Source organism: Anastrepha obliqua, chromosome 4, assembly GCF_027943255.1.
Source record: "Anastrepha obliqua isolate idAnaObli1 chromosome 4, idAnaObli1_1.0, whole genome shotgun sequence".
Classification (NCBI taxonomy): domain Eukaryota; kingdom Metazoa; phylum Arthropoda; class Insecta; order Diptera; family Tephritidae; genus Anastrepha; species Anastrepha obliqua.
In genome coordinates this window covers 1,991,795-2,017,267 of record NC_072895.1, presented here as the reverse complement: position 1 = coordinate 2,017,267, position 25,473 = coordinate 1,991,795, and the positions used below count along the sequence as shown (strand labels likewise).

The 25,473-nt window shown below is 38.5% G+C and overlaps 1 protein-coding gene across 1 annotated transcript in view; it reads left to right on the top strand.

Annotated features, from left to right (window-relative positions):
• LOC129245980 (GTP-binding protein Di-Ras2) overlaps nt 1-25,473 on the top strand; it is a 175,000-nt gene that overhangs the window by 122,696 nt on the left and 26,831 nt on the right. Inside the window, exon 4 of the mRNA XM_054884453.1 lies at nt 11,711-11,874. Within this exon, the coding sequence (XP_054740428.1) occupies nt 11,711-11,874 (164 nt within the window). The remainder of the gene's footprint in view (nt 1-11,710; nt 11,875-25,473) is intronic.

The following is a 25,473-nucleotide window of genomic DNA, read 5'->3' as shown; positions in this document are numbered from 1 at the left end:
TTTTCAAAAGAACCACTTTCTCAGTAATTTACTTGCAAAAGTGTGCACCAACAACTATGCAGTAAATAGTATTGCCACTTTATCTCGTGCTAGAATTTGCACTGCCGTTGAAATGCTGGTAATTGTTGAAGTGAAATTTTGTTGCTGACATGTCAGAAACTTTCAGTCGCAGATTCAAAAAGGTTTTATCAAAAGACAAAATTTAAAAAATCGAAATGACAGCTACTAACAAAAGGCAACCGTTACAAATATCGAGTGTGAAAAAGTTAAAAAATATTTCACACGGGTCAGCGCATGTGTTGCACCAAAACGGATTGCACGTAAAGCAACAACAAATTCTGACCATGTATGAAAAATTTGTGGAAAAGCGAATTCGAACCAAATTCAATTTATGCTTTATTCATTTTACAAAATAAAAAACACAAAAAAGCCAATGAATGAATTGAAGCGTAAATTTTTGAATTTTTAAAGCGTTGCAGGTAGTAGATGTGAAATTTAGCTGACTGAAGGCCATCTGTTTCAATTTCAACTACATATTTGCTGACCTCGCACGCTGACTACAATTTTAAAATTTCGATTAAGAATTTGTTTAAATTTTTTTCTTTCTAATATTTTTCTATTATCAGTAACGCAAATTGTTTCACTTCATCTATTGTTTCGTCATGAAAAAGTTTCGCTCATTATTTCACAGCAATTCGATCGTTCTTGGGCATTAACATAGCAAACCCATTTCTCGGAAGTTTTTGTATTGTTCACTAATTGAAACCACAAATTTTGTTTTGCTCTAACATTGGTGCCACACGCACAAATAACCTTTTGGAATACGGTTAATACTCACTTGGAAAGGTATTTTCAAGTGCAGTCCAATGCTGCTCAGAGGTCTACTAGGTTGAAAGAGGTTGGCTTCTGGAGGCAATCTCCTGTAGGACGAGGTAGCATTTTGAGGCATATTTCTCCTCCCTTCCCTATACTTCGTACAGATATCACCATCCGCAAACTGGGTTTTGAGCGTTGTGCAAGGTCTATCTTTAGAAAACCGGGTGGATTGGAAGGAGGGGAGTCTACACGGACATAAGTACCTCTGTTTTCTCCGACGGATCCAAGATGGAATCTAAATAAGCCAATATTTCAGTGTCCTTTAATCAGCCAAAAACTAGTAGTGTTTTTCAAGCAGAGGTCTTTACGATCCCACAGGCAATCAAAATTCCTAGGGATCGCTGTTCGAAGGAAGATATAAATACCTTTTCCGATAATCAAACTCCGATCGAAGCACTGTCGGCGCCATGTTGCACCTCTCTTTTGCTCAACTCATGTAAGGAGGAGTTTGCTAAGAAAGGGATCGATAGAACCGGTTTCAGTTGTCCCCATCTCAGATATAGGGTCCCCTTGACCATTGTGAAAGGGAAACTGCACAATTTCTTATCTTTCTATCTTATCATGCGCTTTCTCAATAACACTTTGGCCTCAGTACGAAAGAAGCAGGTCACTTAAAGTGCTGAGAATCCCCCGACATTCAATTTCAAAGCTCATAGCGGTGTTCATCATGTGCGGAACTCATGCGGAGTAGCTTGGACTTCCGTACAAGCCCCATTGCAGAAGCTGACGACTCCAATCATAAACTGTAATCTAGGTGAAATACTTCAGCAGAAATTGAAGCAGCGTTTTTAGGTGTTGATGTTATTACCATGGCCGGTTACTCTAAAAAACAAAAAAACTATTAAAAATGCTGCTGGACCTTGCGTTCCAGTCACAATGGAGAACTTACTCTGCTTCTTTCCTCTTCATATGGCTATGTATAAAGAGGCTCTCATAGCAAATAGTTATCAGGATAGCGAGAGATTCTCATAGATGCCGATCTGATGAAAAGCAACCCAACACATCTTCTTCGTTTTACGTAAGCGACGCACTGCCTCTTTGAGCTTCCTTCACATTTTAGAAGAAGCGGTTGATCAGTGATGTAAATAACGCACTTTGCCGAAGTACAGTGGACAAGCGTCTAAGTATCCACACAAACAAAAATACGCAATAAAACTGGCGAAAGATTTCTAGTTCCGAGGACAGTGACATGTAATGCAGAGCGTGAAATCTTTTGGGAGCATCGCTGATAAGCAACATTCTCAGAAATACAGGCTTTTTCACGAAAAGTGCTCGAACTTTGGTAAATTTAGCGGGAAATACTCCAGCCAAAGTTCAAGTGCACTTATTGAAGCGCCCTTATTGCACCTTTTTTGGTGAAAGGGGAAAAACTTACAAATGTCAAGGCATTTTCTTTTTCTTAAATTTGTGTTATTTACCTTATATGAGTGCAGATGTATACAAAATGTTACTAGAAATGCTCTAACCCACATACGTTCGATTTCAGCTGAAAAGCCAATTTTTATTTACTCTGCAAAAACTGCAAAAGCACATAAAAATGTTTGCATTAAAGATCTTAACCAACTTCGACATTTTTTAAAGCAAAGAATTCTACCAGACTGATGTACCGGCTTTGGAATTACTTTTAATCCATCGAATCAGTTCCATCAGTACAGGTTGAAGCTCTGCTATATTTACTCCTTCACTTATCTACTCCTGCAACGATATTTGATGTCTGTTTGTTGGCAAATATTTGCACCGTAGACAGCTGGCCAATCGATGTTGGACATCCGAGCGTTTCGCCATACCTTTCCATTTCCCCCTACGTCCCTTTTAAAATGTTGAACACTTTCATGCTCTGCTGCAAATTCGAAAACTTTTGCTTCAAGCAAGGGCGGAGATTGCCAACGAGAAGAAATTGAAAATTGATGGTCACTTAAAGTTTTGCAACCAACTTGACAGCTGTTGAATGTTGTTCAAACAAACGTGAACACATACATAGTCACATGCATACATTCGCAAGTATCGACTGCTGATAAAAAGAGTCTATAAACCCACAATTGACGGGTCAGCTACTTCCGCCAACGGCAAGGTGACTCGCAGCTTCAGGTGCAGTGCGACGTTTCTGAAAAGTTTCAAAGTCCACTCCTTCACCGATCAACACTTTCACCGCTATCAGCCGCCAGCCACCCGCATCAGCATCATTATTATCACCACATCGAAATGCTACACTGCATGGCACAGCAACTTTGTAGTGCAACACTGCGCTACCTGACGCTCTGCTGTAGCGCACACTCGAAAGCGTGAGTACTTTCACAACTATGTTTCATGATTGGCATGCATTTTTGCTATTACTGAACTTACTTGTGCAACAACACATACATACGTAAATGTATGTATGTGTAGAGGTTGTTTGGTACGAAGTACATCAACTTTTCAACTCTCACAAAAACGAAATTTGTTGACATTTTTCGATTCAAGCCAAATATTTTCAGCGAAACATTAAACTCATACTAAACCAACTCACAAACAAACCGTCAAAATTAAAATTTAAAATGCACACAGCTATTGAAAAAGTTTACATTCAGCAGCACGCGCTGACTCGCTCACTGGTTAATTATTCAAAATTATTTGCTCGGTTTCATGGTTGTTTTTCCAACGAAAATATAAACAACCACAGCTGCAAATAATACAGTGGTAGTTTCAATAGTTTCCTCTGCCTATAATCAGTTTTGCTGTACCCTCACAGCAAAGTCCGAAGGGAGATAATTAGTTCTTGAAGCCACAGTGTCCAATAAATAAAACCTCTGCTGCAGCCAATAACAAAACTACAGTACACTTGCACATCCCTCTTATCACTTCCTTACTTTTTCTCTCTTCCACTCTTTCTAAACAAAACATAATAGGACTATGAATAAGTTCGTGCGGTTTTTTTCGAAATTTGAAACTTTATTGACGTAAAATGGTTACAAATTTAATATTCAAAGTATTGTCCATCGCTTACTACTACTTTTTCCCATCTTTCTGGCAATTCACGGATTCCCTTTGTGAAAAATTCGGTCGGTTTTGCCGCAATCCACGAATCGATCCATTTTTTGACTTCATCGTAATTACGGAAGTGCTGGTCAGCCAGGCCATGTTGCATCGATCGGAAGAGATAGTAATCGGATGGCGCAAGGTTTGGACTATACGGCGGGTGGGGTAGGACATCCCATTTGAGCGTTTCTAAGTATGTTTTGACCACTTGTGCAACATGTGGCCGAGCATTGTCATGTTGCAAAATAACTTTGCCGTGTCTATCGGCGTATTGCGGCCGTTTTTCTCGCAGTGCTCGGCTCAAACGCATCAATTGTCGTCGGTAGACATCCCCCGTAATCGTTTCATTCGGTTTCAGTAGCTCATAATACACAACACCCAGCTGGTCCCACCAGATACACAGCATAACCTTCAGGCCATGAATATTCTGCGCCGACGTCGATGTTGAAGCATGGCCAGGGTATCCATACGTTGCCCGACGTTTTGGATTGTCGTAATGGACCCACTTTTCATCGCCAGTCACAATTCGATGCAAAAAACCCTTTCTTTTGTGCCGTTGAAGCAGTTGTTCGCATGCCATAAAACGGCGTTCAACGTCTCTTGGCTTCAATTCATACGGCACCCAATGGCCTACCTTTCGGATCATTCCCATGGCTTTTAAACGTTTGGAAATGGTTGATTGATCAACTCCCAAAGTTTTTGCAACCTCTTCTTGCGTTTGAGCCGGATCTTGATCGAGCAATTCCTCCAATTCGGTATCCATGAACTTTGGCGGCGCACCCTCGCGTTCTTCGTCTTCCAAGCCAAAATCACCACTTTTAAAGCGTGCAAACCACTTCTGGCACGTTCGCTCAGCTAGAGCATGCTCACCATAAACTTCCACCAAGATACAATGACTTTCGGCTGCTTTTTTCTTCATATTAAAATAATGAAGAAGAATTCCCCGCAAAAACACATTATTTGGCACGAAATTCGACATTTTCAAGTGTGGTAAAAATATTGTTGTTTACGCTTCAAATAAAAAACTTATATTGACGTTTGTGCCTTACGACAGTAGCTCTCCAATGAATGTTTGGAAATGTGGATCGATGGAATAATAATCAAGTTACGCCATCTGTTGTAAAACCGCATAGTCCTATTAAATATTAAGATGAACTTAGGAACTTCTCAGAAATGTTGCACTGCACTTGCAGGTCACCTTGCCGTTGGCTGAAGTATCTGAAGGCACAGGTAATCAGATGGTGGGACTAATAGGCGAGCCGAAGTTTCTCATCATACCATTTTTATACCGAAGGAAAAAGAAATAAGAAGTCGTCTCTGAAGCCAATTTCGGCTCAAGAAATCCAGTTCAAAACACAGAATTTAAGGCAAATTCTTTGTTCGATATTTTTATCCATAGTGAAAATTGCTGAGCACACCTGGGGTTGACTAATAAAATTAAATGACAAACACAAGCTAATCACGCTCAAACTCTGCGACGCTATAGAGGACAGTTGTACCAACATTCCGGCAAACAAAATTTAGATATATGTGTAACGCGCCTTTTAAATGAACGATTCCCGATATTTTTTTGACAGAATGTAAGTTAAAGCTTATTTTGGACACTCCAAGTGACAAAGTCGTTTAAGTCTTGCTATACTAAAGTTTTAGTCCTGCCTAGAGTAGAAACGTACAGTGGTTAAAACCCCAATGCCGTTGATAAAAACATTCGCGAAGTAAGACTATGAGTCTTACAGGGCAGAGAGGAACTAGAATTACTTAGTGATTGGCTTGAAATTACCCTGACGTAGGTTCCCGGTAATAGGAACAAACGGGGTAATGTGATAGCGGATGAGCTAGCAAGAAAAGATTCGACACAAGACATAGCAGAGGCGGTGCGAGACTCCACCCCACTCAACACAATAAAATCATCCATTGCTTCACACTATCATGCTTTAGCCGAAAGAAGATGGAAGCAATTAACTACATATAATATATTACAACAAAAAAAAACATGGCCGTCGTACAAAATCCAAAGGACGAGTCTCCTATTAGGATGTTCTCGACCAAACATTTCACGCATCACTGTAATCCTTACAGGTCATTGGAAGTTAGGGGATCATGCAGCCAGACTCAGCCTCCCCTTCAATCCCATCTGCAGGAGCTGTCAAGCGGAAGAGGTGAAGGAAAGTCTTTTGCACTACTTATGTGAATGTCCAGTGCTAGCTAGGGCACGACTTCGCTCCTTCAGAAAGCCTTTCTTACGGCAAATTAATGAGATCTCAGACATCGAGTTAAAGAATTTGCTGCTATACTTGGAACTCACTAAATGGATCTAACTTAGAAGCAAAAACAAAAAAAAAAGGCATCATCACACGAGAACAGTGGTAGTAAAACGGTGTTGGTCACTAATTAGGATTATTCCAGTAGAAATACTCAACCACTTCAGCAACAACAACAACAACACCATTATATAGCTTCTAAATAATCGTAGAATACTCCACATAGGGCCGTATGAAAGACGTAGAAAATGTAGCACAATTTTGCTTTACAAAGCCTAAAATTCAATATGATTTTCTAACAATTTCCAATAGTCATATGTGACTGTCGATTGAGAAATTTTGTTAAAAAATATAAAAAATTTAATGTTTTTTTTTTCGACCACAACAGTTTCTGACCAAGCAGACTGCAATGAGGCAGTGCAATGCGTTGAGTTTTTGCAAAAAGGATTCCAAAGATTTGTTTACTATTTAGAGAGAGCGGAAATTTAATAAACGAAATATGGAGATTGTCAATATCAATTTAAAGCTTTTGCATATCACTCAAATTGTTTATTATAGAAAAGATTTCAAGGCAGAAATACCTTCTGCTCAAATATGAACGAGACGTTATCAATAAAACGGTTTTTTGGTTTTTTGGTAGGACTGTTGATAAGCTTACATGGCAAATTTCAGCGTGATATGTCACATAGTTTGTTTTCTGTGCTACTGTAAACAAGTCAAGCTCGAGTGTGTTCTTCGAATTCTCTTTTATGACTTCAATTGTCTCAAAATGTTTTCCACGGAGCGGCAACTTGAGCTTGGGAAACAGGAAACATTTTTACGAAATTTTTTTTTCAGATATTCAGTTTTGTAGCTCATTCAATTGCAGTATAACAAAGCACAAGTTTGAATTAAATAATTAAAAACAAACTACTGTTCATCCTTACCAAAATTTTTGATAATAATTAAAATTTGTTTAAAAGAGCCTTTTTCAGTGAAAATAGAAACAATATTTTAGGTAAAAGATTTTCAATTTACTTGCACTGCCTTTCACAATTTAATATTTGGCGTTCCTGTACATACATACAGACGATAATGTTGTGAAATTACTCTGCAGGAAAAGCCTCAACCCTCCAAACGAATTTCTGGTTCTGGCGCATAGCCACAACTGCCCTGCAGATAAAAACGCAGAAAAGTGAAGAATTTGTTGTGCCATTAATTGAACCTAACCTTCTGGTCCGCACGCCTGTTCCACGTGGCAGAAAAAGAAATGCACGGGAGGACAGCTGGTACTTCCTAAGATTTTGTCAAGTAAAATGTATCAGTTGTTTATAATTATAGAAAACAGAAGTCGCGCGTAGTGCTCTTTGTGCTAGATTTACCTGAGTGGCCCCAGTTGGGCTAAAGTGCATTTCCCTACAGGGTATTTGCACTTTGACTTAGTGCGCGGTGCTATTTGAAATCGGCACTTTATTGCCTCATTAACGCGCCCGAGCATGGCAGCAGCAGCTGCTCTTAGTTGAACAGCCCTGCTACCAGTAATTCCGACGACTCCCACTAAATATTTGGCGCAACTGAGGCCATGGTTGTGCAAATAGTGGCTTGCGTAGATCCCAGTTGCTAATTTAGCAATTGAAGCAGTTAGTTGACAACAACGTTAAGTAGCCACTTAAGTACTTAAGTGATTACCGATGATTGCATCACTTTTCTACTGGAAATTTAAGTTAACTGCTCTCGCTGCTTCTACCTCTACCAGTTAAACGGCGAACTCTGTTAAAATATTCTGCCAATATTTAAGTAACTTTCTGATGTAAGTGGAAGAAGAAGAGTTTTATGTGCTACAGCAAAAGCGATTCCATTTATTATGTCTATTGAGCATACATGAAAAGCTAGGAAAGTGAGGGTCACTTAAAAAGGAAATATCTTCTGAATTAAAAAATTATAATTTTGTCCGTTAAAAATTATATCTGTTTATTTTATTCAGTTTTTTTTTGTGTTTTGCGAAATTACAGCTCTGCAGATTACATGAATTCATATCTCCATTGTGTGAATTATTAAAAATTCAATTTGAATTTATGCTTTGGAAATATATTTACAATTCCACCGCTGCTAAGCTCCAAACTCATATTGTCACACAAACAGATAAAAAGGGCGCTTTAGTGGGAAAACTGCTTCGCTGCGCTTCAATGCAACTCAGCACCAGGCCAATGTGTTGTGCTATTAGAAAGCAAAACAACACACACATTGCCACAAATCCTTACGAATAACATTCGTATGTACACTAAGCCAAATGCGGGCAATCATTGTTGCATACAACTACACGCGCAACAACAAACTATACACACACAAACGTATTGTACTTGAATATGCATAGCTACGTTGAATTGAATCGCCCGATCAGCGCGTTGGCTCGTCATGGTTAACTAGTTGCCTAAGGACATGGAGTGCAGTGCACGTGCAACAGTTACCAGTCGATGCAAGGTCAGCGCTGTGCAGGGCATTTTGTTCATTTCCGTTGACCTGCTTTTGGGAGCACAAAAAAAATAATCGCCGGTATTTAGCGATGGTAGCAGCAGAATTTCAAAGGCCCGACGGTAGACACTACGGACGAAATTGGCAGCCATATACACATACTCGTATTAGTGTTTGCATGTACATAGTTAATGCGCCAAAAACAAAGAATCAATAAGGCGACCACGCAGTGGGCAAAGTAGAACTTAGGAGCGGAAAGTTGTAGGAATATTACACCAGCAGCGGATATTAAAACAAATTGAGAATAGGAAATATATCCAGGAGGCTATTTTTCAGTTATCTTCTGGTCGAGTTTTTTTACAAACAATCACATTTAAACGGAATCGCTGAAGCTCAATTCAATGCCAACCGTCTTTCTGCAAATACAACATAAGTTTTTTTTTCGAATCATTCAAGAGGTCTCTGAAAATACAAAATCGATGTTGGATTACGGCCCAGCTTATTTTAAACCAATTGACGACGCATAATCGTAAACCTTGCTACAAGAGCTCTCTTCATTAAATTTACAATGACCTTCAAACAGGCTTTCTGAGAGATCCCGAGATTATGCAATATAAAAACAGATGACCGAACGGCCTATCATAAATAACATATATAGGGTTTTCCAATAACAGGTGTTACAGGTGCGCTATCGAGAGATGATTAAGGATTTTTTATGGCCGGAATTCGATGGTATTGATCTGGACAACGTTTATTTTCAACTAGACGGCGCTACGTGCCACACAAGCAACGAAAACATTGATCTTTTACTGGAAAAGTTTCCGGACCGTGTTATCTCTCCAAGAAGTGAACACAATTGGCCACCGAGGTCTTGTAATTTAACACCTTATGACTTTTTTCTTTGGGCCACATGAAAGAGAAGGTCTACGCCAACAGTCCAGAGTGGATTCAAGACCTCAAAGGTGGAATTCGTGAGGCTATCGAGGACATATCAGCCACTTTGCAATTCAGTTACGGAAAATTTCATGAAAAGGATATTGTCCTATAAGGGTGGTCGTGGTGGTCATTTGCCTGATGTTATTTTCCACTATTAACGGCATACCTTTCTCTTTGTAATGAATTTTTCTTTGAATACCAAAATAACACCTCTTATTAAAAAACCCTTTAGTAGAAAATGCTAAACGAAGTTGGTTCGTCTCCATTTGTCACCACCAAAGCTCCACTAAAAAGCTATGTTAGCTGCTCGTAAAGAAACACGGAGAAGAGTGATGGTAATTTTATTATTCCAAAATTTATGGCAGATAGTAATCTCACTTCCTTAGCTCAGTTCGTGAGCGAAACACACTCCATTTTTTCGCACCCTTCGGTTTAATAACACAGGCTTACAAACAATTAAAGATTTTTTACCCAATAATCAGACCGTCCAATTTCAATGTAAAGTCGAATGGTGAGTCCGAAAATTCCCTAATTTTGGTTAAAAAAAAGCTGAAGTTATGCATAGTGTTTATGGAGCTGATACTGCAAAACAAAAGGTTTCGTTCTGTATCGATTCCCTTCAGGCATTTATGATGTCAAAGAAAATGTCGATAAATCACAGAAATAATCGAAGGTGACCGGCATGTTAGTAGTCGTAGCATCGCCTATGAGCTAAAGATCGACCATAAAACAGTTGTAAACCATTTTCGCAAAGCTGGTTTAAAAAAGAAACTCGATGTTTGGGTGTCACAGCAAATAACACGAAAAAACACTAAAGATCGAATTTCCATCTGCAATTAAATCAAGCCATTTCTTAAACGGATGGTAACTGGTGATGAGAAATGGACCGCATACGATAATATTATGCGAAAACGATCGAGGTGGAATCGTGATGAAGCAGCTCAAACGATGGTCAAACCAGGACTAATGGCAAGGAAGGTTCTACTGGTATTTGGTGGGACTTCAAAGGAGTCATTTATTATGTCCAACAACTAGACCGATTGAGTAGAAATAGCTAGAATTGGCCAACAGAAGAAGTGTTGTATTCCATCAGGACAATGCAAGACACGTCTGTAATGACTAGCCAAAACACCGGTAGCTTGGTTGGGAAGTTTTAAATCATACACCATTTAGTCCGAACCTGGCACCAGCGATTACCACCTTTTTCTCTCATTTCAAGACTTCCTGAATATCTGGAGAAGATTGTGAAAATTGATTACTAAAGTTATTCGCCAATAAGGACCAAGACTTCTATGAGAAAGGCATTATGAAGCTAGCTTTGAAAAGGCAACAAATTAAACAACAAAACGGTGCACATTTGACCCAAATCGGACAATCCGAAACATCTTAAATAAAGTTTTGAATTTTAGGCACAAATAATGAACTTCTTTTTCCCCCAATCTAATAAAAATGGCGTGTATACCCTTATTGGGTGTTTGGCCGAGCTCCTCCTCCTATTTGTGGTGTGCGTCTTGATGTTGTTCCACAAATGGAGGGACCTACAGTTTCAAGCCGACTCCGAATGGCAGATATTTTTTCATGGCAGAAATACAGCCGGAGATATGCTTTTGCTTGCCTAAGGGCGAAAATAATACTCGTTTTGAAGTCACTGTATATACAGTAAGTGTCACTAAAATCATACATCGATTTTTCCTATTAGCTCAAATAAAAAAAAAATTGTAGAAAAAAATCTAAAATTTAACCAAAATATTAAAAAAAATGTCCACGTTTTTTCCAAATTTTTGTTTCAGATATCCAGTTTTGTAGCTCATTAAATTGCAGTATAACAAAACACAAGTTTGAATAATTAGTATGTGCCAAAAGATACTTAAATCTTACTTGCACTCCATATCATCCAAGTCTGCAAAGAGTCCACATGCTTTCACCATCACCTCCGTTTTCAAGAGTTAGTAAAGCTTGGTTATCGAGTGGGTACAACTTAATTGATTTCAGCGACGATTTCCCAGTTATATCCATTAAAGATTTGTCGGCAAATATTCTTTCATAGTGGCATACTTTTACGATTTTCTTTCTTTTCTCGCTTAAACATTTCCAATTACATTTTGTGTACTTTTTATACATTTTCCCTTTGCTTGCTTTTCATCACTTGCGTTATTTTTTCTTACTTACAGGGCGAAAGTGCTGGAGTGCTCCGCCAAGGAGGATCACAACGTGACTGACCTCTTCAAAACGTTGCTGTCTTTGTCGCGATTTCTACCCGTTGGGAGCAATAATGATGGCACAAGTGGACTGAAGCGACGCTCTTCGGCATATGTTAGCGCATCGTCAAGTAGAAGTAAGTACTCCTGCAACTAAATTCACAAAGGGCTAACAAACAAACGAACCTTCAAATAGTCGAGCGTTGTGTTGGCAAAACAATGAAAAAGGCAACCAAAAATGAAGACTAAGTAAACGTGAAGAAAAATTAATTTAAGATGCAACTGGTATATACTCGTATGTGTAAATGTATGTATGTGTAAGTGCATCTTGCACCTCGATTCACCCTACAGCCTTTGCTGAAAATCGCAAGCGCCGAATGTCAACTACTAGAGTCCACTTAATTTGATCAGAGTTTGTCTTTCAAGTATCCGTTTTTTAACTGGATTTTTCACTGTAGCTTGAGTTGATATGGCGTTTTCCAAAGACCTCTGGCGAGCAATTTTATGCTTGCTGACCTCTGTCTCTTCCATCAGCGTAGTTTGCGCTTTTGCTGCGTTACTTCCACAATAACACCGTCATACGTGAGAGGGGAAGTATTTAAAACTGAAAATTTAATTTAATTTTTATTTTTCAATCATTTTGCCATACTAGTTGCTTGCTTTTATTTGCGTGTTAAATGTTGCATGCAACGAATTTCCTGAACGGTTTTATTAATTACGTAATCAAATGAAATTTCGATTTGTTTCACAGAGCAACTGAAGCTTTACAGAGAGTTTGTTGTTAAATAATAAATTTGCTCACAGCTCCTGCAAGTGATAATAATGTCTTCCTTGGCAATGCTAAAGCTGGATCTTCCCAATTCCCTTATTGATGACAGCTCACGATTCCCTCGTCTTCTCCTTTGACGAATCCTTCTAAGTGACTCAGTTTTCTTTCGGCTCGGGTTCCAAATTAATAAGAGGTACCTATTTAAGGATATACGGTTGCTCTTTGGCTGTAACCCTTATAAAAGAGGTCTACAAAATAAAACCCGAAACGTAGAATGCCTTGACATCTATCTAAATTTCAAATTTCCTATAATTATAACATCACTTTGTAGCCCAAAACCCAAGAACCAGACTATGCAATTCCTATGCAGTATCGGTCAATGAAGCTTTTGAATTTAAGAGAAAAGGTAGATCACAAAAATTTCTAAATTAGAGTTAAATAAATTTGGTATTTTTGAATAAAACAAAAATTAAAAAAAAAATACTTTTCTTGCAAAATTATGAAAACTTTCAATTTATGTTGGGTGAAATAAATTCATACGTGGACTTCCATATGTGGGCTCAGCTACCGATGTTACACAGGAATTGGATGAACTGGTTCTTTGTTAAGGGGGGGGGTAAGGGATAAACGCTAAAAAAAAACACTTTTTTCATGAATTTATTGTAGCGAAACGGTTCAAGTCAGTTTATTAAAAGTTGTTGCATATTATAAAGTAACATTTCAAGAATATTTGATAAAATTTTCATGTAAAAATATTGCAAAATGAGCGAATGAGAGCACATTTACGTAGACGTCTTTTCAAAAATACATTTTGCAGTAGTCAGCATATCTCAGCGTAGAATCATCTGAAATCAAAAAAATCGAATAATTTAGTTAAAGTATGAGTTAAACTCCCCCCCCCCCCCCCCCACGTTTATTTTGACGATTTATTTTCATTTTCAGCCATTTGGTAGTCGTTTGAAGTAAAAAGTAATTTTTGACGAAAAAATGCCGCCATTTTGTAGGTGTAAAACCACCTTAATATAAAAAAAAATGGCGAAAAAAAACGTTGGGAGGAGGTTTTTTATATGTAAAATATGTGTGCAAAATTTCAAAAGGATCGGTTGAGTAGTTTTCAAAAGTTTAAAAAAAAATGTTCGAGAAAACCGCGTTTAAAGTTTGTAACGGACTACGCGCGCAACTGCTGCGTCTCGGCAGATGTTTGAGGCGGCTCGGCTTTATGCTCTATAACTTAAAAAGGTTTGCTCGGATTGACTTAAAATTTTAACACGGTATTTTTGAAATGTTTTACTACAATAACATGCAAAAAAACAATCGATTTTTATCCCTTATCGTCAATTAACAGTAAGCCAGAGTTACTGAATTAAATTCTCTACATCTTGTGAGAATTCTTTCTCTGTGACTATGACTATTTCATGTGAGAACTAAATTCAACTAATGATTATTATGCAAAAATTGAATAATTAGAAAATAATTCGGCAAATAAAATAGTATCTTTTATATCAAAACAAGTCACAGTCTGTACACAAACGCATTTCATATTATTTCATATCAAAATTCTGCAAGACAACTTTTCCAGACTTCACCAATTTGCGTTGTTGATTTTTCAGAACTCAGTCTTTCGGCATCGTTTAACTTCAAACGCATTTGGCCCCCACTGCTCCTGATAAAATAAAAAAAGAATTACACATTTACATGATGTTTCATCTGTGTTTAAATTCACATTTCTCTGTACTTAACCAGCCACCAGACACCAGCAGGCTGTAAGTCATTTATCACCATCGCATTTCCATCGCCTCCGCAACTGCCAACTTTCCGCGCTCTGTCGCCTTACTCCCTCTCTCTTTACTTAATATGTCGTGGATTCATTACAATTTCTGCTTTTTGCTTTCTTCAGCTTTGTGCATGAGTACTCAGCTCTGCATGTATGTGTGTGTGTCTGATGCAATTGCAGAGCGCGCACGTACCATGAATGCGACTGAGGCAAGAACAGTAGCAACATTGCGGTATCCGGTGCGTTTGTGTCGCAACAATTAAATAGAACAAAGGTTGCCAGGTTGCCATTGGAGTTACAGGTTCCGCAAGAGTTCAGTGTGCCGTGACATGACAGTTCACTTGCCAGTACCTAAGATAGTTTTTTGGCACCTAATACTTTGCATATTCACGGCAGTGGCGCCTTTGTTGTGCAAAATTTCCCTTTTGCACCTTTTCTACACTGCCGCGCTCTGAGGTTCTACTTTTTAGAACCTTTGTGTTTTGTCGTTTCTACTATTTCTCACAATATTCACCTATTTATTTGCCGTTGTTGTTGTGGTCTACTATTTCACTAAAATTCCAAAACTACTGCTCACATAAACAAGCACAAATAAAAACTTTCAATTACACAACAGTTAATTATCGTGTTCATCGACTTGAATGGTTGCTAATGGCGATTTTTGCTACAGGAAATTGCGTACCATATTCTACTAAGCGTAGGGCAGGTAAGCATTACGCGTATATCTTGGCTTTCTTCGATATTCCACAGCCGAGAAGGTGTCTAAAGGCAAGCATTGTTTTGCTCCTCTCATTTGTTTTTTAATATTAAGTTAAAACGATAAACAAGTAAAACTGTGGCTTATGTAAGTCTAAAAGATTTAGACTCAGTTTTTCCAACAATTTTTGCTGTTCCAATTATAAAAATGCACTCAAGTAGTTTTGCCATTTTTTTCGAAAGAAAATCTGGCGATGTTTCACGTATGTCATGATTTTTTAGCACTGGGTCTTCGGTCATACCAAATAATTTGTATAGAAGGACACCATCAACGGTGAGCAAACATAAATACTCCTATAACTAAAATGTCGCTCATACGCCACGTCATATAATTTATGTAATTACACGTAATTTATATCATTTTATATATATGTATGTCTTTTATTTACAATATAGACATGAATAAAATTATTAAATATAAAATGTGAATTTTCAAAATGAAACTAAGGGATCGCCTAGTTCTCTCTATCTAACTCTATTTTTGGCTAAGGTTTTGCCTGAATACAGGATACTTGGGTTGTTTCCAACTCTCTTTTGGTACAGCGGATCCATGTCTAATGCAGTTCGGGCAATCTCGTTGCTTGCTAGGCATAGAATATGGCGCGCCAAGTCAATTTCCTACTACGAATTTCTATTTCGACTGGGCTGGTGTTTGTGTGTAACAAAAGCTCTTCATTTGAAATAGGATTTGGCCAGAAAATTCGCAGTATTTGCTGGTACAAACTTGGAGTTTGCTACTTGTTGCTTGCGTCAAGCTCCAAGTTGTGCAACTGTGTAACAGCACTACCTTGGCACAGCAGTTAAATATTCTTATTTTTGTGGTTTGTGAGACGTTGCTGAATCTCCAAACTTTATTGAGTGTGAGAAAAGCACTATGCGGCCGTTAATATCTTCTTCGGATCCGCCATCTTTAGTAATTTTGCTGCCAAGGTAACAAATGCTGTCAATGTCTTCAATGACCTGACCATCAATTGAAACCGGATTTACCTTTGATGGGCCGTTATGCATAAGCTTAGTTTTTCATGTATTGAATTTAAGGCCCAATTTTCGGCATTCTTCGAGAAGCATTTCAGTTTGGCCTCTATATGCTCGAAGCAATGCGCGAAAAAACATCAATGTCTCCGAGAAACTCATAGAGAGAGGGTGACAAAATGCATCCTTATTTCACTCCTCTGGAGATGCCAAAAGGTTCACTTTCTCGCCCATTGGCAGACAGTGTCAAAAGCTCGCTCAAATCCCACAAAAGGTAGATATAAATGCGTGCTAAGTTCAACTGACTGTACAATAATTATACGCAGAGCAATAATGTGGTCAACTTAAGTCGGCCGGCTAAAAGCCAGTCATCAATTTAGTTATGGCATTCAGCCACGTTTGCCCAAGACAATTTTTAGATTGGCTAAGGTGACCTTTTTCAGGGATCGTAATTATAACTTCTCTTTTCCATTTCGTGAAGACGATATTTGTAGCCCAGGCTTAAGGAAAAAAGGGCATATGTCATATATATACATAATATTATATTTTAACCTTTTGGCACTCAACAAAACTGCTTTATGGAGCCCTTAGCTGATAAAACTCGCTGGAAAAGACAACAATAGGTAAGCAATTGGAGTGGATGGAATGAGCTGCCAAGCGCGGAATTTTGTAAGCTTCCCGCTGAGATTGACCAGTGCACTTCCAACCGCAATCGAATCGCGTTAATCTCCACACAAATTCACTTCGCGAAGCAGTGCAGTTAACAGTATCTCGCAGCATCTGTTCGAAGTTGGATAGAAAGGTTAGAATTTCAGATCACTACAGCGTTTCTCTTAAGTACCAACTATCAATGAAGCTGCTGACCTGTGACTCGCTTAGTATTCTTAGAGGATATAAATCTTTAGTCTGATAACCAAGCGGCAAACGAAACCTTAGTCTCATTGAAGGTATGAATGAAAATTCTCGCTAAATGGCTGACATTACTTTCAGATGCATCCCAATACAATCCACATGAGGGTCAGGCAGCAGTGGTATTACAAGAAACTGCATATGAAACTCCAATGAACCGGCAAAGTAAAGTAACCACGAGGTGATTTCTTGGTGCATAACTAGGCTGGAAATTCCTGAATGTTCTTGAACAGATGGGTCTCGAGTCAACGTAGCGAGTGCTTGGCGAAAAAATTTATCAGTAGGGTTGCCAAGACTTTCTGGTCACTGGTTGACCGAAGGCGGTCGAGGGATTTTCTGAGACTAACAAAGCCAATGTCAACCTTGAAATCCAACAGAGAATGTCTCTTGTCAATAAGTGCTACTTTGAAGGTAATTAACTAAGCTGATGGTAGCAGAGGAAGCGGAAGGTCTCTTCTGCGTTAGAAAGATCAGGTGGAGATAGAATTGGCTTCCCTTGGTGTATTCAACTGGCGCCGGTTAATACGAGAGAGAAATGTTCGGCGCACTTTGTTAAACTCGGGAATCCATGCGGCAGGACTCAACATTACTTCAACCCACCCGTGCGAAAGCAAAGCTGAACGGAAGATGCTGAGCTACCCTGCTTTCACAAGGCTTGGGCTTAAGCATTTTAGCTATTAACTAACTAACAAAACCAGAGGATATCAGCCCTCTACAGAATTCCGTCACTAGCATGCAGCACTTTTCTCTCCGCCCTTCCTATTCACACTTTAAGCTAAATATGCCAGAGAACAAATATTTACGTAAACGAAAATTGCATATGGATGTACTCGTATGTATGTAGACTGTTTAAAAAACTGTAAAAACGGTGACCTTCAACTCCTGGTAGTACATCGGTCGAATTCCGACCTCTTGCTGACCCAGACTAATTGGAAAGCCAAGATAAGCACAACCATACACTCTTGCATTACGATCTACACGATGTTCCATCGATGACATGTAACCACGTCTGTTAGCTCTTAGGTCACTCAATCTTTATTACTTTTGATTGCCTGCAATTTATGCTTTTCTTTACTTGTATTGTGTATTTATTGCTTTTTGGTGGATTTTCATCGTTCATTTATTCCATTTATCGGTTTGTACTTTTAATTAAGAATTTCAACTGAACTTAAAACGCTCTCCCGCGGGCAGCGAGGTGGACATAATCGGCTTATTGGCTGACAAGTTGCAACAGTATGCAGGAGTTGTCACACAATTTATACTCGCAGCTGGGCGGACCATACGTAGATGGCGCGGTGCAGGTGCTGATGGCATAGCGATGACAAAGACGCAAGCTGTGAGCAGCAGTAAAGGATAATAGAATGAGTCAAAAAGAGCAACAAATGAATACTGCAATCAAGTGAAATTCATTTAAACTTCTTATATCTTTGCATGTAGGTGGATAAAGGGATGTCAGCCTCACTTTTTTTTAATTTCGAAAACCGCGATACTGGGCGGGTTTTTCATTACAAAAATTCTCCTTTTCAAGGAGCTATAAGCGTGTGCACCTTCATATAAAAAAATATATATTCGTTTGCAAGCGTCTAAAAGCGATGGGAATGATCCAAAAGCAAGGACATTGGGTCCCGTACGAGTTGAAGCTGCGCGACGTCGAACGGCGATTTTTTACGTGCGAATTGCTGATCGAGCGACAAAATCGGAAGGGTTTTTTGCATCGGGTGGTGACTGGCGACGAAAAATGGATCCACTACGATAACCCAAAACGCAAAAAATTATGGGTTTTGCCCGGCCACGCATCAACGTCGACGGCCAAGCAGAATATTCACGGCAAGAAAATCATGATCTGCATTTGGTGGGATCAGGTCGGCGTCGTATATTTTGAGCTGCTCCAACCGGCCGAAACAATCACGGGGGATCGTTACCGACTGCAATTGATGCGTTTAAGCCGGGCATTGAAATAAAAACGGTCGGAAACCGTAAAAAGGCACGACAAGGTTATTTTGCAACATGACAACGCTCGGCCGCATGTTGCTCAACCTGTCAAAAAATACCTTGGAACGCTGGGCTGGGAAGTGTTACCCCACCCGCCGTATAGTCCAGACATAGCTCCCTCCGATTATCATTTGTTCCGGCATATGAGTCTCGATTTGGCGGACCAGCGGTTCTCCTCGTACGAGGCTACCAAAATATGGGTTGAGTCATGGATAGCCAAGCAGCGGCCAGAATTTTGGAGAAACGGCATCCGGAAATTGCCCGAAAGATGGGCGAAAGTTGTAGCTAGCGATGGCCAATACTTCGAATAAAATATTTTGTACCGTTTTTTCACAATAAAGCCCCAAATCTTCGAAAAAAACCTTTAAAACTAATTCAACCTCCCATAGTACATTTTTAATGTAGAAAATTTGCAACACTGTCGGGAAAAATGATCAACAATCAATGAAAACTTAGAGCCACTTCAAATTTTCACTTTACTACCCTAAAATTGTAAAGGCTATGAACCTTGGTATATTTTTTTTTTTTTTTACAATAGTTCTGATTACAAAGTTTGGAATTTTGTTATAAATTTTGCGAATTTTTATAAATTTTTTACACAGGAGGAGTACCAGACTGGCACTTCAACCACTTCACCTAAACTTTGGTTAAAATAAAATTTGTTGTCTAATTAACCATATATTTGAAAACATTTATAAAAATTGAAAAAGTAGTCGAAAACTGGTCCGAATATCTCTTTGCTAATTAGCTGTGCGTAGCCGTATGTCAGCAGTTTTGATTAAGGAAATTGATAAGTTTTTGCTAATCGCGGTGATAGAGGCTATTACCTACAACAGCAAGTGTAACCAGCTTCCTTCAACCATCCAGCCCACAAGTGCTGAAGCAGAGCTGTGCTACCTATCTGCTGGCTTTGTATGAAATAAATTTAGGTCGCACCTAGCGAATAACTCTCTGAATGACTTAGTTTCTTAAGACCATCCTTTAATCATAGCAAACAGTGATTTAATTTCAACTAATAATTCGCTATAATATTTAAATACAAAAAACTCTATCGTTTAATTTCAGTGCAGTACCGGGGTCCCGTAGTTACGAAATAAGTTCCCAAAAATCACGAGCTCAGTGAGCTATTGAAAATTTTCATCCCTATATACATTAGGCCGGGTCGATTTGTGGGGAGGCAAAAAAATCACCTATTGCTCTGTGAAAATCATATTCTAGGGATCAAAATAAGAAACTTTGCCGAAGGAACCATACCTCTAAAACGAATTCTGATGTCCCCCAATTTGGGCCGAACTTTTTAGTTTCTTTTCTATAACTCACTTAAATTAATTTTTTCATTTACATATGTTCTGACTAAATAAATTTCTTAAGAGAAAAAATAGATATTATTATTATAAATAAATAAAAATAAAGAAAAAACATAGCCATTTAGCTGATTTTTTTCCTGTAAAGGACAAAAATGGTGATATTTTGAAATGATTGTATGGGGAACCCCCCAGGGGAGTTCCAGGGGGTGTGCCACTGGCATGCGTGGATCGGCCGTCCAAAGTTAGTGGGGGTCGGTCATACATTTGGACTCGATTGGAGCACTCTAAATGGGTCAAAGTGGGATTTTTCAAAATTTGCCCCTACCCAAAAGTTCGACCCAAATTGGGGGGCATCAGAATTCGTTTTAGAGGTATGGTTCCTTCGGCAAAATTTCTTATTTTGATCCCTAGAATACGATTTTAACAGAGCAATGAGCGATTTTTAAATCGACCCGCCCTAATATACATGTATTTATATATGTGTAGATATGTATCGCTCATCACTTGCTCGTCTTCAGAATCAATTGCTCATAATTGAATTACAGTATAAACATTTTGCTGGGACTCGATGCAATTAAAATCACAAGCAGCTTTCCAAAATATTTAAGCAGCACAGTGTAGCTAACGGGCATGAAATACATCATCGCTCATATTCGAATTAATTTTAGAAAGTAGCTCGTACGTGCCAAAAACTTTTTAAGATACAAATTCAGTTTTAATGTAGCGCAAGAGAGTGAAAAAATAGTATTTCTCTTGGATGCTGAGTTTCTCTTAATTTGATGTACTAGTAAAGAGTCGCACTTTGCAGCCTAGTCGAAAATCTTGACCAGGACTTCAAAGCATAGCTCCGGTTGTTTCTTGATAGTTCTAGTCCTGGTGTTATTGAAGCTTCTGATAAATTCCAACCCTCTGCAGTAGAGTAAAAGCGTATCCGTATAGAATTCCCACACCCTTATTTTATTAGGTAATTGGCCAAACTTATCCACCAACTGGTGTGGTGCATTTTCATTTTTTTTCTATACTGGAGGAACCTGCAGTTTAATGCAGATAGTCACGAATTGTAGTCATGTGCCAGCCCACCCCACAGTGGCGACCACCAACTATAGGGCAATACCAAGTTGCGCAACTCACATTGAAGGATAAGCTTGGCCAATCACTTATATCTTCTGCTCAAATATGAACGAGAATTTATCAATAAAACGGTCCGCGGATGACATATGGGTAAGACTCCGTCAGAAAATATGAGATTTGCAAGTGGTCTTTCGATTTCTTTGAAACTTTGGGAAATATTAGTTCTAGGTAAGATACATTCAAGCCTAAAAGGATTTTGAAAAATTTTCAAAATTGAGTCATCTACGCCATGTTGAATATCGGGACCGTGTTTTTTCAAAAATCAATATTTCTTGAACCGGTGGATGGATTTCAATGCAATTTACAGACAATATAGAAACAAATAAGTAGTTTAAATTAGTATTATGTAAAAAAAAAATTTCGAAATTTTGACCAAAAAAAAGTCAAAAAATTTTTTTGAATCAATTTTTAGTTGATTTGGCCACTTTTTTAGATTTTCTGTTATACACGTAACGATTCCTTATGATTTAACCTTTATTTTGAAAAAAAAAATTTTATGGTGTCTATAATAGTTCTCGAGATATTGCGATTTTAGTGGAAGCGCGCACGCACTTTCGCGTACGCACGCACGGTTCGCGCTGCGTTATGTGTTCCTGTATGAAGTGACTGGAGCAGACTGCTGCAGGTCTGTGCGCGTTTTTCTCCTCCTGCGCTGCGTAACCGCGAAATTCACGGTGTGTATCTTGTAATGTATGTAATGTATCTTACCTAGAACTAATATTTCCCAAAGTTTCAAAGAAATCGAAAGACCACTTGCAAATCTCATATTTTCTGACGGAGTCTTACCCATATGGCAAAAAAAATGTTTTGTTGGATGGTAGGACTGTTATAAGCTTACATGGCAAATTTCAGCGTGATATGTTTAGTTTGTTTTCTGTGCTACTGTAAACAAATCAAGCTCGAGTGTGTTTTTCGAATTTAACGATGGAAATTCAAGTTGAACAAAGAATTTGTTTGAAATTTTGTTATTCCAACAAAATTTCGGCTTCAGACGCCTTAAAAATGTTGCAGACAATCTATGGGGACTCTGCTCTATCGCGTGCACGTGTTTTCCAGTGGTACAAATCGTTCAAAGAGGGCCGTACATCGGTTGAAAACTTGCCTCATGAACGTCGTCCAGCAACATCAGTAAACGACGAAAACATCGGAAAAGTAAAGGAAATTGTGCTTGAAAATCGCACAAATCGCAAAATCGGTTAACGCTGAATATTATTTGGACGTTTTAAAGCGTTTGCGCGAGAACATTCGTCTTAAAAGGAAGGAATTGTGGGACAACAAGTGACGGTTCTTGCATCACGATAATGCACCAGCTCACACATCACGCCTTGTGTGCGATTATTTGAACAAAAATAATGTTAATATCGTTCCGCAAGCACCGTATTCGCCTGATATGGCTCCATGTGACCTTTTTCCTGTTTCCCAAGCTCAAGTTGCCGCTCCGTGGAAAACATTTTGAGACAATTGAAGTCATAAAAGAGAATTAGAAGAAGGAACTGAAATCCATACCGAAATCGGCCTGCCAGAAATGCTATGATGATTGGAAAAAACGTTGGCATATGTGTATCGCCTCCAATGGTGATTACTTTGAAGGAGATAAAATAAAAATTGAACAATAATTAACCGTTTGTGTTTTATTAAATCAGTCTCGTTCATATTTGAGCAGAAGCTATATTTATCACTCATCCCTCAAATTACACGGTGGATTCGTTCGTGGAAAAAGCGCGCCGAATATGCTCAATAAACCTGAAAACTGTGTAAATCGATATAAAGAAGGCATAGAAAAGTCGGAGATATGTTCATTATAGTCGTGTAAAATGAGATAAAGAGATATGAGATATGAGATAAAAATTGATTCAGATTGTCTCTTTTTTTGTACTATTTATACCTTCGGTAGTAGATGGAGTTTGTTGCTTTTCTTTTAATGAGCTAGAAATGTTAAGTGCTTTTTATCTTATCGACATAGAATTTGTTTTTACTATTATCCTTTATCGAAATTACTAGAGCTTGCTTCTATTAAATCATCTCGATGATATGTGGAAAATGTTGCGCTGACAGTAGTTCCCCTGGATACACTTTTTCGAACAGAAGCTTCCATTTGCTTTATTGTCCTAATAGTTGTCTCATTCATTTCATATTCTTTCATGTTGACGTGTCGAGACAAGTTTTTTTATACTGACATTAGGTTGTCAGCCTAAAGGCCAGTCCCCTTTCGGGGGTTCTCACCTTACATCTTTTGTTCCTGAGCTTCCACCAAGGATTGTTCTTTCTTGCAGCTACTTGATCTCCGCACTAGGCGAACGTCACTAACTGTCACCACGAGAAGGCGATGTAAGGGGATTGGAAAAAGGGGTGAAAAGCTTCATTTATTTCGATCTGCCAACTCGTTGCATACTATTTCCCTTTGAGACACCAACAAATGATATTCATCAGTTGCTGTGCTTCGAAAGGCGCGTCATAAGGAAAATATATGGCCCGGATAAAACAATAGACGACATCTACCGCATTCGCTACACCAATGAAATCGCAGAAATTCTTCAAAGACATGATGTACTGGGCACGTACTGCCCATGCCAAAAGAGCGAAATGCTAAGAAAGCTTTTATTTTAACATCCATTAGAGGAAGAAAAAGAGGCTGCCCACAGAAGAGATGGTTAGATGACGTCGAATCAGATCTTAAGGAAATAAACGTGCACAACTGGAGAAATGAAGCCATGGATAAAAAAAAAGTGAAGGAAAATTGTTGATGAAGCTATGGTCCACCACGAGCTGTGAGGCTAAGCAGAAGAACTGAGTTGAAGCACATTAAGAAATAAATTTTTAAAACTAAAAAATTGCCGTTTTTCACTTGTTACTAGAATTTAATCAGAAGAAATGACGTGGAAGTGTATTCTTCTTCTTCTTTCCGCAAAATGCCCCCACCTTAATATTTGCGATTGCAGTTTCAGAACAAGCTTTTAAAAGAGTACCTTAATCAATGTGATACTAATAAAAGGCATAATGAAAAACTATCAAACCAACAATTTTTTTGTTGTTTTAAAAACCGTGTAAAAGCGAAATCGTGTAATTCGAGTGCCGCACAAATCGAGGGACGGGTGTATACGAATGTCTATACAAATTAAATTTAATTAATAAATCAATGCAAGGCCAAACAATGCGAAAGTGACCCGCCACAAACGCTTGAAACTATTATTTTATTTATAATTAATTTTTAATTGCAAAATAAATCAAGTAAAAGTTAAAAAAATGTATCACAGAGACATACATTTTTTCTACTTTTACTTGAGCATGAATATGCGGCAAATGTGCTTGTATTTGTTTGTGCTTGTGTAAGAACTCAAGCTGAATAGAGTTGAATATAAATTTGCATTGTCTTTTTTTTCTTTTTTTTTTTTTGCTCAGCAAATATTGCACTTTATCGCTTTTTATTGCTTTTGTATTTTACCCAACTCCCAAAGTGCATGTCTCTTCACTTATCCAGCTGTCCATTTCCCTACACCCCTGCCCACTTGTTTAGCCATTTCACTGACATGTGTGCGGACATATATACGCACAATGAAGGCTAACAATAATGCCGGCTGCAAAACAAAGGGAAACCACAACAACCGCTTCGCAATTCGCATTCAAGTACATCTTCTACTCAAATAAGAGGCTTGAATGCGTACGCGTAAGTGTAAGTGTATGTGTGCGTATTTGGTTTCGCATAGAGGTGCGTGAATAACTTGAAGTGCTTGCTCAGATAGCCGGCAGCACTTCATTTATTCAAGCAGATACATAGGCACATACATATGTACGTAAGAAAGAGTATGGCTGTGAAAATAGGAAATACATACATCATCCTCGCCGAGAGAAAATGAGGAACGTGATGTGACCACCGCTACAGAAGCTGAGCTGGATTTATACATACATACATTCATTATACTGCAAACAAGTGGGACGAGGCTTTTGGGTCGCTGCTTGGCTGCTCCGATATGTCAAGTGTCATTTCCTTGAAAGTGCGTGGTGTACGGTTTTTATGAATATTTGTGGGTATATATTCCATTGCGCTCCATAAAAATCACTATAAATTACTAAAATAATTTAGAGGAAATTATTATCAAAAAAATGGGCCTATAATAACTTATGCCTA